This window comes from Erythrolamprus reginae, chromosome 1, assembly GCF_031021105.1.
Source record: "Erythrolamprus reginae isolate rEryReg1 chromosome 1, rEryReg1.hap1, whole genome shotgun sequence".
Classification (NCBI taxonomy): Eukaryota; Metazoa; Chordata; class Lepidosauria; order Squamata; family Dipsadidae; genus Erythrolamprus; species Erythrolamprus reginae.
Window position 1 is genome coordinate 304205206 of NC_091950.1, and position 18591 is coordinate 304223796.

General features: G+C 37.7%; 1 protein-coding gene across 4 annotated transcripts in view; it reads right to left on the reverse strand.

The window, feature by feature from the left end:
• The window catches only part of FAM184A (family with sequence similarity 184 member A), a 68046-nt gene that overhangs the window by 19577 nt on the left and 29878 nt on the right, over positions 1-18591 (reverse strand). For all 4 annotated transcript variants that reach the window (XR_011557418.1, XR_011557416.1, XR_011557417.1 and 1 more), the window contains exons 6-11: positions 16651-16773; positions 16073-16234; positions 13354-13479; positions 12825-12971; positions 3470-3682; positions 3035-3188 (exon numbers count right to left, since the gene is read on the reverse strand). Coding sequence is in view for 1 of the 4 variants with exons in the window: in XM_070733433.1 (XP_070589534.1) it covers positions 3035-3188; positions 3470-3682; positions 12825-12971; positions 13354-13479; positions 16073-16234; positions 16651-16773 (925 nt within the window). In the remaining 3 variants the exon portion in view is untranslated. The remainder of the gene's footprint in view (positions 1-3034; positions 3189-3469; positions 3683-12824; positions 12972-13353; positions 13480-16072; positions 16235-16650; positions 16774-18591) is intronic.

Consider the following 18591-nt stretch of genomic DNA (forward strand, 5'->3'; position numbering starts at 1 on the left):
AACCAAGCTCAGAGAGATAATAGCAACCAGATAAGCGAATCATACAATGAAAATAAATTATATAACCTGTGAAAGGCTCAAGCAAACCATTGTCTTCATTTTAAGCCAGTATTCTCTTCTAATATTCAACCTTATGACATTGAACAATCACCACTGCACTTCTTTTAGTGATTTGTTTCTCTGAAATTTTATTATATTTTTTGCAAACCTTAAGTTTCTCCAATGATGTGGATACTTCACCCTATTTTTTATGGTCTGATTTTGCTCTATTTCTGTTGAAATGAGGCACTGATATTGATAGTGAAAAAAAGACAGATATAAAGATAACACTAAAGAAACTACTATTATCAAAGATAATGAAAAAGGAGAGACAGAATATGAAAACAGAATGCATCTATCTAAAACATCTATGGAAAAGCTTTATTTAGCAATGCAAAATTTTATAAAAAATCTTATAGCAGTCATTGACTTGATTAAGAGATGATAAATCATAACAATTGTAAAGATTGAATTATAGTATCACATTTATATTATAAAGTATGATATATTAATTACTCTTCAAGGAATACCCACAGGAATACTGCCATTTTTCATCTTAAAAACCTACATGGTTTCAAAGAGACATCCAACCTAAAACTAAGGATGTATTTCCTGATAGTGAGAATAATTGACCTGTGGAATGGCTTGCCTCCAGAAGTTCTGGGTGCTCCATCATTGGAGATTTTAAAGAAGAGATTGAGCAGGCAATTATACAGAATGGTATGGAATCTTACTTGAGAGCAGAAGGTTGGATTAGAAGACCTCCAAGGTCCCTTCCAATTCTGTTATTCTATATTCTGTACTCTGTATGTATGTAATCCAAATTGCAGATGACCTAGGATGGGGGTTAGCAACCTGTAGCTCTAGAGCCACATGCAGCTCTTTGGGTTCTCTCTTGTGGTTCCCTGTCTGATGATCCCAACACTGAGTGACCTCTCCCCTCCCCCTCACTCCTTGCCTGCCCGGAGAAGGGCGATTGTGCTGAATGGAGACTCGCTCCATATTCCAGAGTGGGAAGAAAGTGCCCCTCTACTTGCTTCTTTTTCCAGTCCTTATTGGGAGACTTTTCTCCGTAGTATGTTTAAGTGCAAAAGCAGGAAGCAGCCATGGAGGAAGCTGAAGAAATATGGGGAGACATGCCCCAGCCGATGTCTCAGGGTGGAGAAAGTCATGTGTCTCCCCATATTTCTCCATTGCTGCTTTTGCATTCATTCATTCATTCATTCATTCATTCATTCATTCATTCATTCATTGGGTTTATATGCTGCCCCTCTCCGAGGACTCAGGGTGGCTTACAACATATGAAAGAAACAATAAAATACAGCAGACTAAATCCAATTCATTTAAAACTAAATAATCGGCCCAAGCTTGGCAGTATAAGTGAGTCTTAAACTTAGCACAGAGAAAAATCTCCCAACAAGGGCACTTCACTTCTACTCAGAATACAGAAGGAGTCTCCATCCATCACCCAGGGCAGGTGAGAAAGATGTGTGTGTGTAAAGCCAGCTGACAGGGATCCACAGCAGGGGGGTGAAAGAGCTTTATTTATCTGAGAACCTAAAATGACTATTTAAATCTGGTGAAAAGCACCCAAAGAAGAAGAGAAAACAACATCAGCCAAACAAATTCCCAATCCTTTCCTGTTTGGGAAATGGTTTAAGATTTGCATGCCTGTGTGTGCGCACATGCATGCGCGCGCGCGCACGCACACACACACACACACAAGAGAGAGAGGGAGGGAGGGAGGGAGAGAGAGAGATAGAGATGGAGAAATAGAGGGAGGAAGAGAAATATGAGAGAAAGAGAGATTGCCTGCCTTTTCCTGCTGCAGTCAAGCAGTCAGAGAGTGAGAGAGCGAGAGATTCAGATCTGTATGCTCCCCTTGAGGCAACCTCGTGGCACCGAGAGTCACTCCTTTTGTAACGCAAGGTTTATTTTTGTATCTTTCCAGAAACAGAAAGAATGTGGCTGAATTTCCTTAGTTATTCCCTGGGTGTGGGGATTGGGAAGTAGGGGTGGGGGAGAGGGAGGAAGGAGGGGATGGAGGGATAAAGAAAGAGAGAAGAATGAGAAAGAGAGACAGAATAAGAGAGACAGAGAATGAGAGAGGGGGAGGGAAAGAGATTGAGGGGGGGGGGAGAGAATGAGATAGGGAGAAAGAGAGAGTATTTCCTCTAAAATCCTGACAAGGATTTATAAAATCTGTAACACAACAATTCATGTCTTGCTATTTATTCTTCATTTAGCATTTCACATCAGAATATTTTCTCCCAAACTCCAGGATGCTCTCTATAAAGGATGAAATATAGCTCCTATGATTTTTAATGACTATGACTGGAGATGATAGTTACTACATGAGGAATAAGTGATGTTGAGATGAAAGAGAGGGGAAGAGAGAGAAAGAGATGATGGAGGGAGGGAGAGAGGTGAGAGGGATAGGGTGAAAGATGAGAGAGGGAAGTAGAGAGAGAGGAAGGGGGACAAAGAGGAAGATGGTCGAGAGGGAGAAAGATGGCGAAAGAGAGAGATGGAGGAGAGGGAGACAGACGTATCTGTTTCCCATAGAAAAGAAAACACTGACCCAGAAAACCTGAGTAGGCATGGCTGGAGGGAGTGTCATATGACTTGGTGGGATAATGGGTTGGCCATGACAATGGGTTGGCCATGCCCACCCATGTTTTGTGGCTCCCGGTGTTTCGTTTTCTGTGGGAAACTGGTCCAAATGACTCTTTGAGTGTTTAAGGTTGCAGACCCCTGACCTAGGGAAGGCTGGTCTATTTCAAAAAAGGTTTTACATTGAAAACCACAAATCCTAGGGCTATAAAGTAGCTTGAAAGTCAGAAAAACAGCCCATAAGATGACAATGGCAAACCATTTTATATTGCTAGCAAAACTAAAGCCAAATTCCTACATTGTGTATCAGGCAGCAAATTATATCTGCCCTCTAAATCAAAGCTTACATTTTAAATTGTGACATGAAAGTACAGTACAGTACCAAGCATTGCTTTCCCTTCGTCTTCCAATTCAAAGCGAAGAGTCTGCACTTCCTGTTCCATTTCTAATTTGAAAATATCCATAGTTTGTCGGTTTGCATCTTTTAGGTCCTGAAGTTCTTCTGAATACTTCTGTTGCAAGTGTTCCTCAAGTTCCTGTGGGAAGTAAATCAGTATGAGAATATTCTTACAATTACATATAGGTTTTTATCTTATGGAATCTTATTTGTAACTTCCCTATCTTAGGCAGCAAATCACTTGTGTTCTGGATGTTACTTAGCAAAATGGTTTGTTTCTAAGACAACTGCAGATGAAAATAGGTGAGGGTCCCTTGGATGTTCAAAATGAAAATTAAATAATAAAAATAATTTCATGTTTCTTTTTTTGTGGCCTTTCATTTGAAAATCTGTGATATTACCAACCCCCATTGAACACACCTTTTGCTCTTGTTCTTTTGTTTCTTCCATGCTCTGAAAGGCAAGGATATGTGCTTCTTTCATGGACTTATGTCTCTGCTGATGCTCTTCCTCCATTACTTCAATTTCTTGAGTCAGTCTCTGCCGCTCTTGATTAAACTGTGCCTGCAATTGTTGCATTGTTGTCTGAGACTGTGAAAGCTGCATTTCTAGGTTTTGCTTTAGCAGAGTGATCTAATTCACAGAAAAGCAAAATGACACAGAAATATCAGAATAAAATTCATAGATTATGATTAATTTTGGAAAAGTACAGAATTCTATAAACATATATGTAACTAGTCCACTGAACACCTACAATCCGAGTTATAATTTGAGATATTAGAGGAAAGGTACAATGTACATAGAAATTTTGTAACATTTAAAATATTGCATCTTTATCTTCTGCCATATATTGTTTAATAGCACATTTCTTTTAGGAAATGTTCAGCATTTATGTTAACATGAAACAAACATTTCTGATACAAAAGATAGGAGAACTATTATAAAGACTACCACTTTGTGTTCTATAAACTGCTACAAAGATTACCATTTTGTATTCTATAAACTGTATCTCCCCAACTGTCTGTGAAATGCTCAGATATCCAAGTCAAGTTCAAAGCACTCAGGTTTTTTTAATATCTAAAGCTTGTTAGTTACAGTTACAGAAAGTCTTCTTAAAAGATTGCTTCATAAAAATAATAGATGAAAAATCTTCAATACACCTACTTAGGTAGGAATTCTAATGAATTCAATTGGGATTGCAATCTTATTTTTGGAGTAAATTAGTAATAACTTTTAAAGAAATTAAACGTCAGACTTTTGTTTAGGACACTGAGAAAGTGGATAGATAGATAGATAGATAGATAGATAGATAGATAGATAGATAGATAGATAGATAGATAGATAGATAGATAGATAGAACTGCTTGGTGTGTTCAGCTATGGACTAAGGACAACCAGCTTCACATTGCTATTTAGACATGTGGCTCAGTTGACTGTACATTTGATATTATCTGACAATCAAATTCAACTCACAAGCTTATCAGTAAAATAGTAGAAGTACTATGTACAATGCCTCAGACTTTGAAAGGAAAGATAATATATAATCCCCCTAATTTGTAATTCCTTATTTTCATATTATAATTTTGTGGCTTAACCAACACCTTTCTAGATAATTTCCTAAAACTTAAGTTTTAAATTGAGTGATGTGCTAGCCATGTAGAGTAATGTACAGATCTTACATGGTATTTTCAGGATGGGTAGTTCATATTAGAGATTGAGATTAGGATAAAATAATAGTACTGCAGCTGAGATCAGAAGGAAAAGCTATACTGCTTTTATATCCCATTGGCATTCTTTCTATCTGAGATCAGAAGGAAGAACTATACTGCTTTTATATCCAATTGGCATTCTTTCTATCAAAACCTGAATATACATTACAATAGTGTGTAATGTTTCAATATTACTATGGTGCTATTGCCACTCTGAAAAAGTTCACATAAAGTAATTACTAGTAAACATCACAGGTACTATTACTAGTCAAATTCATAGTATATCAGCTTTCAAATAGCTTAACTGTAGGACAAACTGATTAAACTTAGATCACATGATCACTGCAAACATTATACTTCATAGGTCTATAAATATTTATTATGAAGATCATAATGCCAAATAGTTAACAAGAATATTATTTAACACAGATGAACTCAAAAATAATTATGTGAAGGTACAGATACCCTATATATAAATGAAAGGATTAATATGCAAGTTAATTCAGATTTAAGATTTCTATTGTGCTTTCATTTACAAGATACAGTAACATAAATGCTAAGCACCTGTATTACAGCAAAATTTCTGAAGGCACTTTGTCAAGTGCAATAGTGTGAACAAAGAATTCATCACTGAAATATTGAGTTAGCAGTATTCTCAGGAGGATGTGGGTACTCCAAGGACTTTTTCCTCACATGTATGTGCATGCAGAGCTGCTTTATCACCGGTCCCAAAAGAGGTTTGTCTGGAGATACACATGCACAGACCATCTTCCTAGAATACAGCTGCTTCAAAACAACAGAGGCACATTGCTTAGGGCAATATGGAATTTAAATTACCCCTTTGACCTATTTGTGCAGTAGAAAAGCATTTGTAACAAATTCAATACCTTTTGTTAGATGCTAGATAAATATTTCAGTTTCCTTCCACCATATAGTTTTCTTTTATAAAAATCTTAGAATTATAGGATCCACTACAGCAGGGGTGCTCAATCTTTTCTTGCTCCTGGCTTACTTCTGAGCTTCATTTATCTTCACCACCACGACCACCCCTCTCTTTCTCACACACACATTTACCACTGTTAAGGTATTTATTGCAAACTACAGTAATTTTCAATATCTATACTGCTAAAATTAGCACAGAGAATGAGATATATGGATTATGACAAATTGATTATATGCCTGGTTGGACGGCACCCTCAGAAACTTAATGTTAAAGCATTTCAAACAGAAGATAACCCAGCTTCTATTACAGTTGGAAAGAGTTTTGAGCTAATGGCTCCTCTGGATTCTTGATTTTTTTTAAAAGCCTGTCAAATAGCTACTGTACAATGTATATTATTTAACAAACTGTGGTAGCATTTAGAGCAGTTTATATTGGTAGTCCATCGCCATAAGAAAGCTGCATGGTAGAACTAGATAGTTTTCTTAAAGCAAGAAGAAAGAACAAATTCTATATATCGTGAACATTTCCCAAAATCTAAAAGCCTAGAGGGTTAGGGGGTATTCCTTCATTAGTCATGTTTCTCTTGTATTCCCTCTTCTATGCACCCTGCTATAAATCTCACTATTGAATAAAAATGGAAACAATGGGTTTTAAAAACAAGATGATTTCCCCAGAATCCTAGGTATCTGCTATGGAGGCCTTTGAGGAAATGGAACTTCAGGAAATTTTGAAGTTAATATCCCTTTAGTAAATGAATCAGAAGGGGGAAATGATACTGCCTTGCATCACCAATGGAGAATAAAAGTGTGCTCAGAAATCTTTCTTGCTGACTATGGTAGTGTTTAAGAATAATAACTTTAGACTTGATAGAAGAGTATCTAGAAGTATTCAATGAAATAAAGCCTAATTCTAAAAGGAAGATGACTAGTTATAATATGTTGTTTCATTTAAATCGAATTAATAAACTAAAAATTTTATAGTTATAAGATTCCAAATTAATCCAATGGAAATGATCGTGGAAAATATGGTTTTGCACTCTTTATTGTCTTGTTGATGCTTGTTAAATGAAACATGCATTTTTCTGGGAAATTTCCTCCTAAAATCCAAAAATACCTTGGGATGCAATGCAGACCTATTGTAGAAAAGGTGTGGCTTTTATAGTAAAAGTATACCTATGCCTAATCTGTTTAAATGTTGAAATTCCAAACACAACGGAATATTAAAATTCTTCACATTGTTTAACAATGTTCACCATCAGAATAAATCCTTGCTTCATTTGCTGTGTTCTATTCTACCCAGCTTAGAATTTAATAAGGCTTTAATTGAAGTCCAATATTAATATGCCCCATTTTTTCCCCTTTGCCAATGATCAATAGTCATTTGGCCATTCCATAGCGCTAATCAGTATTATGCATGAATCCTGTTCTTAAGAAAATGCCTAATAGAAATGTATTAATAATGAAAACTACATACAGTATTACTGTGAACAAGCAACATACCTTATATTTAATCAATGTTTTGGGATAAACAGAAATCCCCCCCAAAAAAAATCACATTCAGCCCCTTTAAATGTAAGAATATAATGTGGAAAGCAGACATGCATGAAAAAAATCATTTAACCAAAGAAAACGTTTTATAAATTTATTATTCCCTTTTGAAAAATGAACAGGAACAAGGATAACTGATTTTTGTGAAGCTACATGAAATATTGATGTTTGCCCAGAAATATTCCCAGTAGTACTGTTATATCTGTGAAAAATGCTTTACTCTCACAAGCTTCAATACCAAATGTTTGCCAATACCTTTAACTCAAATCTTTCTGTAGCTGTATATATCACATCCTAATAAATTTTTCAAAGCCAGTTTTGGGGAGGTAATGGCGTCAAGCAGACAAAACAAATAAAAGAGACTGATGAAAATAGATATGAAACATGCAGCCTGTCAAATTAATGTAACTGGGTTAATCGTGTTGATATTTTGAATACAGGTAATCCTTGGCTTACAACAGTTCATTTAATGACCATTCAAAATTACAATAGCACTAAAAAAAGCGAGTTATGACTATTTTTCACACAACCACTGAAGCATCTGTATGGTCATGTGATCACAATTCAGACACTTAGCAACTTTCTCATATTTATGATGGTTGCAGTGTCCTAGAATCATGTTATCACCTCTTGCGACCTTCTGACAAGCAAAGTCAATGGGAAAGTCAGATTCACTTAATAACTGTGTTACTAATGTAACAACTGCAGGAATTCACTTAACAACTGTCTCACTTAGCAACAGAAATTTTGGGCTGAACTGTGGTCATAAGTTGAGAATTACCTGTACTGACGTGGGTTAGAAATGCATCTTTTAATGTTTCTTATATCTTTAACTTTGCATAATTTTTAAGCCAAAAACAAAAGTGTAAGTGTATTCAGTGGCCAAAATTACAAAACTGTAATATCTTGCCATGCTATTATTGGAATGTTAGTTCTGCTTTTGGAACAATACGCTAAAAGTGCTATGGCTTTGAAATGAGCCAATTCTGATTTCCATTTCAAGATCAGATTATTTTTTAAATCACTTAGAAGCTAGAAGAATTGTTCCAAAATTTCAGCCACAAACTTTTTTGTCCCACTCTAGTCACAGACTTAAACATTAACATAACATTAAGAAATGCTATTTTCTTTTTTTTCAACCTGCAACCCAAACAGTTATTTACACCACCAATTGCACATGTATTGCACATGTATTATAATGTTTTTGAATTTTTTTACTGGAATTGAACATTCACATGACCCAATATCTTAGTTAAAATTGAAAGGCTGCCAGAATAAATCTTCTTGATATATGTATGCTACTTTTAAATTACAAAGTCATTATCTAAGTGCAAGTCCTGATTATAATCTTGTCAAAAATTACAGTCAATGGAGATTGCAAACTTATACCTCCTGATTTCTGATCTCAAGTTTCTGATTTCTGAGAAAACATCTATAGGATTGCACCAAATGGAGAAAAAAATACCAGCAAATATATGATACTGTAGCTGAAGCAATATTTTGCATTACCAAAAAATGGCATATTAAAGAAAGTTGACTGTAAAATATTTGCTACAATAATTGGATATCAGAAGTCCAAGATTTATAATAGTTCGTCCATAACTGAGTTGCATTTCTTCATGCTTTATAAAAAGGCTATGTAATATGCAAACATATTAGCTGCAAGCTTCTTTTCAGTATATAGAATAACTGATATCTGATAGCAAATATGAATACAGACATAGTGAAAACAGGTCACAGCTTTTTATGAAAATGTTACTTCTTTCTATAAATATTTTAATTATTTTATTTCAAAGGGTTAGATTTTAAAGCAACATTGCCCAGTATGCAAGCTGAAAAGTACAGGCATGCCCTTGCGTACAAACTGTAAGTGCAACTCACTTACATTGCTGATAGATTTATGCAAAGCTTCACCAAGATAGTGCCGCTATGAAGGAAAGATCACAAGAATAAAAGAAATAATTCAGAAATAACTAAGAAGATGGAATTAAAAAGGGGCAGTAAAAGACAGAACATTCATATTGATATGATAAAGGAAATATGTTGAGAAAAACGAATATAGAACAGTTTTGCTATGGTTTTATAAATATTCTGAATGCTTCTAAAAATCTACTTAATAAAAAAAATTGAATCTTTTTGAAAGATAAAAATTGGAAATATCTAAATTATTTCAGAATTATATACAGTTTCTAAATGAAATTATTTTATATTTTAGCCCAAATAGTGTTCTGTATAAATTTTAATAAATAAATTCCTGAAAGACTGCCAAATATATTTGTTAGCATGTCTGTTTAGAAATTTTTGGGGGAAAGTTCAGCTACATTTCTCAATACTGAACATATACATGTTTTACTTCTAAAATAATTTTGCATCATAATTTACTATTACCAGTCCTAACTTAATTCATAAATAAATTATTTCCTTTTTTAAATATGAATTTTACTTTATAATATCTATTTCCATAGCAAAATTATATTTGAAATTTATTATATATTGCCATTTATTAACAAGTTAAAGATGTACTGTCAGCATGTATAAGTGGTACATCACCATATACATTAAATGCAACATGAGTATGAGGACCATACTTGTTAAAATTGAATGATGGATAATTTCACTATTGGATACATGATTCATTCCCAGTTATTTGTTCTTTCAATCAAATTATTAATAACCTTAAAATGCTCACTGATTTATGACATGATACTTTATAAACTATTAATTAATGTTTTATCAAAATCACAATTTATGAAGAGATCAGTTCAATACTAAATTTATGTACTAATTAAACCATTATTTGTAGCTGCTGAACCAATCTTATAGTAGTAGTTAGCTAATAATAAAATTAACTCAGAAAATCTCAGCCATGCAAAAAATATATTCTAAACCAGAAAAACTATGAGATCTTTGCCAAATGGCAAAACCATCTTCCTTTACTGAAAATGAAATCATTTACAACACCATAATTTTGAAGAAGAAACCACAACTCACTAGGCTGATATACAGTATTTCCAGTTACATACTTTAAAGACCAAGTTCAAACTCTATTCCATATGACTCTCATTTTACTGGTTAACGACGTTATTTTTTTCCTTAGTGATGAAAGCATGAATTCTTGCTATTATGCAATGATTTAGCAATAGAATCTTACTTTTGTATTGCTAGAAGATTTCAATGTAACAATTATTGGGATTGTCCTAAAGCATTTCAGAATTAAAATTATCTTTTGCTATAACTTAATTCCTAAAATGTGTAAGTTGAACACAGAAATGTATATCCCATATCCCATTTAGTCTTAGTGTATATGTGTATTTCTTGGGATTTTAATTTGTGTTCAGCTACCTACTGTTATTGTTTTCAGTATTTAACTGTGATATGTAATACTAGTAATGGATAAAGCTAACTTATTTCTTTCAGAAAAAGAAACACAAAAGGCTTCAATCTGAAAATCTTAAAACACGTGACAGAATAAAAAAAGATAAATGCTTCTTCCAATGCATTTAGCAGAAGAAACGTGTGCATCAGCTAAAAATTACACAAGTACAGTCCATAACTTACAATTACAGTGGTACCTCTACCTACCTAGATAAGAACCGGGTGTTCAAGATTTTTTTAATCTCTTCTCAAGAACCATTTTCCACCTACAAACCTGAGCCTCCGAAACTGTAACTGGGAAAAGGCAGGGAAAAGCCTCCATGGTGCCTCTCTAGGAAACAGGGCGGGAAAAGGCATGGAGAAGCCTCTGTGGGGCCTCTCTAGAAATCTCCTGGGAGGAAACAGGGCCTCCACCCTCTCTGTGGTTTCCCCAATCGCACACATTATTTGCTTTTACATTGATTCCTATGGGAAAAATTGCTTTTACCTCTTCTCAAGAACCATTTTCCACTTACAAAGTAGAGGTACCACTGTAATTCCTTTTGTGACTATTCAAAGTTCAGCATTGAAAAAAGTGACGACCATTTTTCACACTTATGACTATTGCAGCATCCCTATGGTCACATGAACAAAATTTGGATGTTTGGTAACTGACATTTATTTATGACAGTTGCAGTATCCCAGAGTCATGTGATCACCTTTTGTGACCTTTAGATAAGCAAAATGAATGGGGATGCCAGATCCATTGACAACTACTATATGTCATTAACATAACAACTACAGTGATTCACTTAACTGTGACAAGAAAAATCATAAAATAGGGCAAAATTGAGTTACCGTAATAAGTCTTATTTAGCAATGGAAATTTTGGGCTCAATTGTGGTTATAAGTCTAGGACTAGCTGTACTGGAATACGCTTCAATAAATTCCTTGCTATCCAACTACGATTTTTGCAAATCTGTAATTGAATACAGTGATCCCCCGATCGTTGCGAGGGTTCCGTTCCAGGACCCCCCGCAACGAGCGGGTTTTCGCGAAGTAGCGCTGCGGAAGTAAAAACACCATCTGCGCATGTGCAGATGGTGTTTTTACTTCCGCAGCGCTAGCGAGGAGCCGAAGATTGGGGGCGGCGCGGCTATTTTAAAACGTCGCCGCCGGCATGGGGGGCTTGCCAGCACCCCCCGGACCCCCAACCCAGGTTTGGGGGGCTGCTAGGAAGCCGCCCATGCCGGCGGCGACGTTTTAAAACAGCCGCGCGGCTTTCCAATGAGTTCCGAAGACAAACATCAAACTTCCGCGTTTGTCTTCGGGACTCATTGGAAAGCCGCGCAGCTGTTTTAAAACGTTGCCGCCGGCATGGGCGGCTTGCCAGCACCCCCCCGAACCCGGGTGAGCAGCGAGCGAACGGGCGGGTGGCCGGGCGAAGGGCGGGCGAGCGGGTGCTGGGGAGGGCTTCTCGCCCTCCCGCCAGCAAGAGGGGGAGCGAACGGCGTGGGCAGGCTGCGGACAAGCCGTTCGCTCGGGCCGCTTCCCAGCTGAGTACTCAGCTGGGAAGCGGCCCGAGCGAACGGCATGGGCGGGAGAAGGGCGCGCGAGCCGCGGGCGCGCGGGCAGGCAGGCTGCGGACAAGCCGTTCGCTCGGGCCGCTTCCCAGCTGAGTACTCAGCTGGGAAGCGGCCCGAGCGAAGCGGCAGCAGCGAGGAGTTTGCGTGGGCGGTGGGGAAACTCCTCGCTGATGCCCGCCAAGAGGGGGAAGACCTAGGGAAGCCGCCCAGCAGCTGATCTGCCCGGCGCCATCTACGCATGCGTGCCCATAGAAAAAAAGGGCACGCATGCGCAGATGGTGTTTTGACTTCCGGGTTCAAAAATCGCAAATTAGCCTGTTCGCAATGGTCGGGAACGCAATAACCGGGGGATCACTGTATATTGATTTATTTGTCTAGAACCTATTTACTAAAGATTTTTTCAAAAAAAAATTGGATTGGTTCCTGTCTGTTTTTTTTAAGTAACATTATACATTGGACAGAACTGAATGATGTCATAACCTTTATAGGTAGCATTCTAATGTGCTGGTTGTATGGAATATTGCTATTTTTAATAATTGAAAAATACTGAGTCATATACATACAGAGAAAGCTACACATTTTAATATCAACTTTAACAACTATTTTTATCAAAATTTAAGAGAATTATTCTGGTTACCTGATCCAAAAGATCTTCTACTTTTTTCTGCCAGCTATCTCTGGCAGCATTTTTTTCTCTCTCCTTTAGTTGCAAGAGTTGTGTCATTGCTGACTTTTTATCTTCTTCATGCTGAAGTCTCAATTCCTCTCTAAGTTTTGTACATTCCTGCCTAAAATAAAGAATTAAAGCTAAAATTTATTCTACTATATAAAACACTGTAGAAATCTTGTTGAAATGCATAGTTTTGGTCAAAACATTATTGTTATTAAGCTATAGGTTTGTTCCTTTGAAGAAGTTTTTGACTCTTGGAGGTTATCTGGAGTAGTCACTACAGTTTTCTTCACAAGATTTTCTAAAGTGGTTTGCCACTACCTTTGGGCTAAGAGAAAGGGAATGACCCAAAATCATTCAACAGTTTTCATGCCTAAGGCAGGGCGATAGCTCAGGTTCTCCTGGTATTTAGCCAGATGCCTTAACTACTGCATCAAATTGGTTCCTTTTTATTAAGAAACATTTCTTTAAAAGAGAAAATAAATAGAAACAATACTTGCCGAAGATTTTCTGTCCATTTTATTTCCAGGTCACGAGCCATTTTGTCAAGTTTTAATTTTTCCTCTTCCCTTATGGTAACAATCATTGCTTCATGGTGCTGTCTCTCCTGATTTAATTCCCCCTTAAATTAAAATAAAAATCTATAAAACTATTATGCTAAGAAATAACATTAATGTATTTCAAAATTATTATTATTTATTGGATTTATTGCCTCCCCTCTCTGAGGACTTGGGGCGGCTTACAACATATAAAGGAACAATATAGCATCCTAAATCCAATTAATTTAATTTAATAATCTAAAAAACCTAAAACCATTAAAGACTCTCATTCCCATTCAATCAACTAAGTTACAATACATTTGTCAGCAGGGAGTCTAGAGTGTAGTGGCCCCAAGCCTGGTGCATAAATGAGTCTTCAGACTCTTGCGGAAGGTGAGGAGGGTGGAGCCAGTATGAATCTCTGGGGGGAGCTGATTCCAGAGGGCCAGGGCGCCCACAGAGAAGGCTCTTCCCCTAGGTCTCACCAAATGACATTGTCTAGTTGACAGGACCTGGAGAAGGCCGACTCTGTGGGACCTGACCAGTCGCTGGGACTCATGCAGCAGAAGATGGTCCTGCAAGTATTCTGGTCCGATGTAGAATTACAGTAGACCCCCGCTCGTTGCGAGGGTTCCGTTCCAGGACCCCCCGCAACGAGCGGGTTTTCGCGAAGTAGCGCTGCGGAAGTAAAAACACCGTCTGCGCATGTGCAGATGGCGTTTTTACTCCCACAGCGCTAGCGAGGAGCCGAAGATTGGGGGCGGGGCGGCTGTTTGCCGCCGGCATGGAGGGCTTCCTAGCAGCCCCCCAAACCCGGGTTGGGGGTCCGGGGGGCGCTGGCTCTCGGCGCTTTCGAGCTGAGTCCGGGAGCGAATTCGCTTCCGGACTCAGCTCAAAACCGCCGATAGCAAGCGGCAAGGAACGGCTTGTCTCGGCGCTTTCGAGCTGACCGGACTCAGCTCGAAAGCGCCGAGACAAGCCGTTCCTTGCCGCTTGCTATCGGCGCTTTTGAGCTGAGTCCGGGAGCGAATTCGCTCCCGGACTCAGCTCAAAAGCGGCGAGAATGAACGGCGTGGGCGGGCGAAGGGCGGGCGGCAGCGAGGAGTTTGCGTGGGCGGTGGGGAAACTCCTCGCTGACGCCAGCAAGAGGGGGAAGACCCAGGGAAGCCGCTGCCATCTACGCATGCGTGCCCGGCACGCATGCGTAGATGGTATTTTTGACTTCCGGGTTGAAAAATAGCGAAGTACCCTGTTCGCAATGGTTGGGGACGCAATAAACGGGGGATCACTGTATTAGTATTTTTTCATTAACATGGAAATTTTTGATGTGGCTGCCCATTTCATACAACGCAACTCTAGGTAGCATACAACAAATAATACAGAATATAAATAAATCATGATAAAAACTAAAATGTAATTGTTAAAATGAGACCATTAAAGTAAAAATAAGTATACAAATCCCATAAAAAGGAAGAATATTAATAATCTAGGAATGTCTCCAGTTCCCAAAGACTCCCAGGCCCGGTGCCATCCTAAACAGCATCCCATCCCAAATGCCAAAATAGCATAGCCCTAGAACAAGACTGATCCCAAAACCATTCAGTCTTGCGGATGTTCAGTTGAAGCCTGCCATGCTCCATTCAGTCCTTCACAAATTCCAGACACTAAGATATTCACCACCTCACTTAATTTGCTAAGGGAAGATATGTATAGTTGGGTACAGAGTACTGATGGTATCTCACCCAGAGGTAGGTTCCCGTTTTTTTTTACTGCCACTCTGTGAGAGTGGTTTATTTTGTGGGCATGGCTTGCTGATCATGTGACAGTGAGCAGGGCTTCGTGGTCATGTGACTGGGTGGGAGTAGTTTGGCAGTCATGTGACTGGATGGGAATGGCTTTGCAGTCGTGACTGGGAGGGTTTGCTGGGTGGTCATGTGATTGGGTGGGTGTGGCCAACTTGATATCACATCAAATATTAGGATGCCTGGCCTCTCCTCGCTTGAAAGGTCTCAATGAGATACGATTTCCTTGTCTATTTACTACTACTGAACATCCAAAATGTACTATTTAATCCTATATATATATGCCATACGTGTACATACATATTACACACAGGCACACAAAGAGATACATTATCTATGAGATATACTGTAGATGTACGTACACACACACACACACACACATACACAGCTCTTCTAAAACTACATATTCAACCTCACTTATTGGGCATTTGGAAAAACACACCCAGAGTCCACTTTCTGCGACACATTAGAATATTACACATGCCTTCAAATGTTCTTTCCAAGCTTGCACATCACTGTTAAGAGTCAGGAAATGTCATGGAGTGAATAAAATGTGGTAAAACTCATTTAACAACGCTCTTGCTTAACAACCAAAAGTTTGGGTTCAATTGTGGTCATAGGTCTTCAAACTTGGCAACTTTAAGACTTGTGCATTTCAACTGCCAGAATTCTAACAATGATATATTTATTGTAAACCCTGAGATTGCAAACCACAGTATTAACAAGCATTATTTAATAGAAATATCCAGTAATTTGTCTAACATCCTTTTAAATAAGCTGAAAATCATTGTCATATTTAAGAAATAAAATAAATTAATCCATATATGGCATGATGAGCTTGCCTAATGGCATGATGATAGAATTCTGCATTTACCTCAACATTATATAAGGAGTCGGCGGTTTCTGTCAGTTTTGCCTGGGTTAGTTCTAATTCCTTTTGCAATATTTGTTGGGTTTCCTGGAGGCTAGAAATGTGCCCTTCTGCAGTACTAAGACCCTGCTCACTTTTTTTTAAGACATCCTGTAGATGCTCCACCTATAATACAGAAAGAAAATGATTGCTTATTTAAAAAAATCAGATTTGGTGAACGCATATTCAGATCTTATGTTTTCAGTCTTCATTTATATATCATTTTAATATACTGAACCCAAAATTAAAAATCACTGGTGATATTGAATTCCACATATAAAATAGTATTGAACGAGTAACCTATTAGTTTTGTTAGTGATTTAAAATTCTAGCAGTAAAATAACACATTTCTTTCAGCAGTTTATAAAATATACACTATGAATACACACCCACAAACACATATACATATAGAATTGTTCTTTTAACCAGAAAGGAGAACAGAACGAATCCAAGTCTAAAATACCAATTAAGAAAAAACATTAAGAATTAAACATAGTTGAACACATACAGCATTTAGGTAATATGATTATGTTGCTTCTTACCTCGTGATTGGAGGACGTCAATTTAGTTGTCAGTTCTTCCCTTAGGCTTTTCAACTGCTGTCGAAGCTGATTCTTCTCATCTTCAAAATGTTGTTTCTCTTTCTCCAATTGCTGCTCCAGCTCCTTAAACAACAAAACAAAGCCGATTGTAAAGGTAATAGAATACTGTACAATCAGGCCAGAAATGTATTAACAAGGGAGATCAAAGTCTCTTCTGACCAATTGGCCCTCAACTTCACCCAAATCTTCAACAAATCACTGGAGATGTGCTATGTTCCTTCCTGCTTCAAACGCTCTACTATCGTCCCAGTGCCGAAGAAGTCCTCAATCAGGGAACTGAATGACTACAGATCAGTTGCTCTAACATCTGTAGTTATGAAAACCTTTGAAAGGCTAGTGGTGTCCCACTTGAAAACCATCACGGGTCCACTGTTAGACCCCCTGCAGTTTGCATACCGAGCAAATAGATCGACAGTTGATGCTGTTAATATGGTTCTACACTACAAAACATCTTTCTAGAAGCTCCTGCCATGTGGAACATCCTCTAACAGACCTCTATCCTTTTCTCCTTTTAGAAAGTATTGAAAAGCTGAGTCTTCCCACAAGGGTAATGGTGGAGCTGGTCAATCTAAATACTGCTTTAGAGATAGTCCTTGATTTATGATAACAACTGGGACTGAAATTTCTTAATAAGTCATTATAGTCATAAGTCAAGTCAGACCCAATTTCATGACAATTTTTATGGCAGTTGTTAAGCAAAGGGGTTTTTTGGATGGAATTATTATTATTATTATTATTATTATTATTATTATTATTATTATTAATTAGATTTGTATGCGACTCGGAGCAAAAAGAACTTGACAAAAAAAAAGATCAAAAATCACAATATGATGACTACAGGATACTACAATCCATTGTAAATTGTGAGCCGGTTGCCAAGATTCCCAACTGAAATCATATGACCACGGAGGATATGACAGTCATTAGCACAGGTATGGGTCATAAGTCACTTTTTTCTAAAGCCATCATAATTTGAACCATTATTAAGTGAATAAGGTCATCAGTCAAGGGCTGGAAAAAATGGAAAAGAGCTTGTTAATGAGCTATCAGGAATTTTGGTGCTGGTTTCATTGTCTCTGCGTTTTCGTTGTTCTTTCTTTTTTAAAAAAGTAATATTTATTAAATTTTCAGTTTGAAAAAGAACACACAAAATATATACAAAACAGAAAAAAAAACATGTAACATATAACAAACTGTAAACATACAATGTAAACATAATTTCAAACTAAAGCAAGTTCTTTTTCCTTTCACAGCCTATTGTTCTTAAGTATTTACATTTTATTATGTTTGTTGTTTCCTATGTGAGTCACATATTTCAGTTTCAACCTATTTCATTTATTCTACAAGCTTAATTAATATTGTATTATTCAATACAGAAAGTGTAACAATATAATATGGTATAGAAACATAGAAACATAGAAGACTGACGGCATAAAAAGATCTCATGATCCATATAGTCTGCCCTTATACTATTTCCTGTATTTTATTTTAGGATGGATATACCGTATATACTCGAGTATAAGCCGAGTTTTTCAGCCCCAAAAATGGGCTGAAAAACCCGACCTCGGCTTATACTCGAGTCACCAGAAGAGGGCGCCGAATCACCACAAGAGGGCGCCCTGCCAGCAAGCTAAACGGGGAGGACGGGGACGGCATGAACTCTCTCCAGGATTTAGAAGCCTCCAGCCGGAGAGAGAAGCAGATTTGTTACAGAGATCCACTTGGTACGGCAGCAGGGGAAGGAGGAGAAGGAGGAGGACAGCTCTTTCCTTTCCTCCTACTCCTCCCCCGCGGCTGTGGGCTATTCTGGCTCTCCTCCGCCTCATTTCTCTGTTGCCGTCCCAAGTGGATCTCTTTAGCAAATCTGCTTCCCTGCACAAC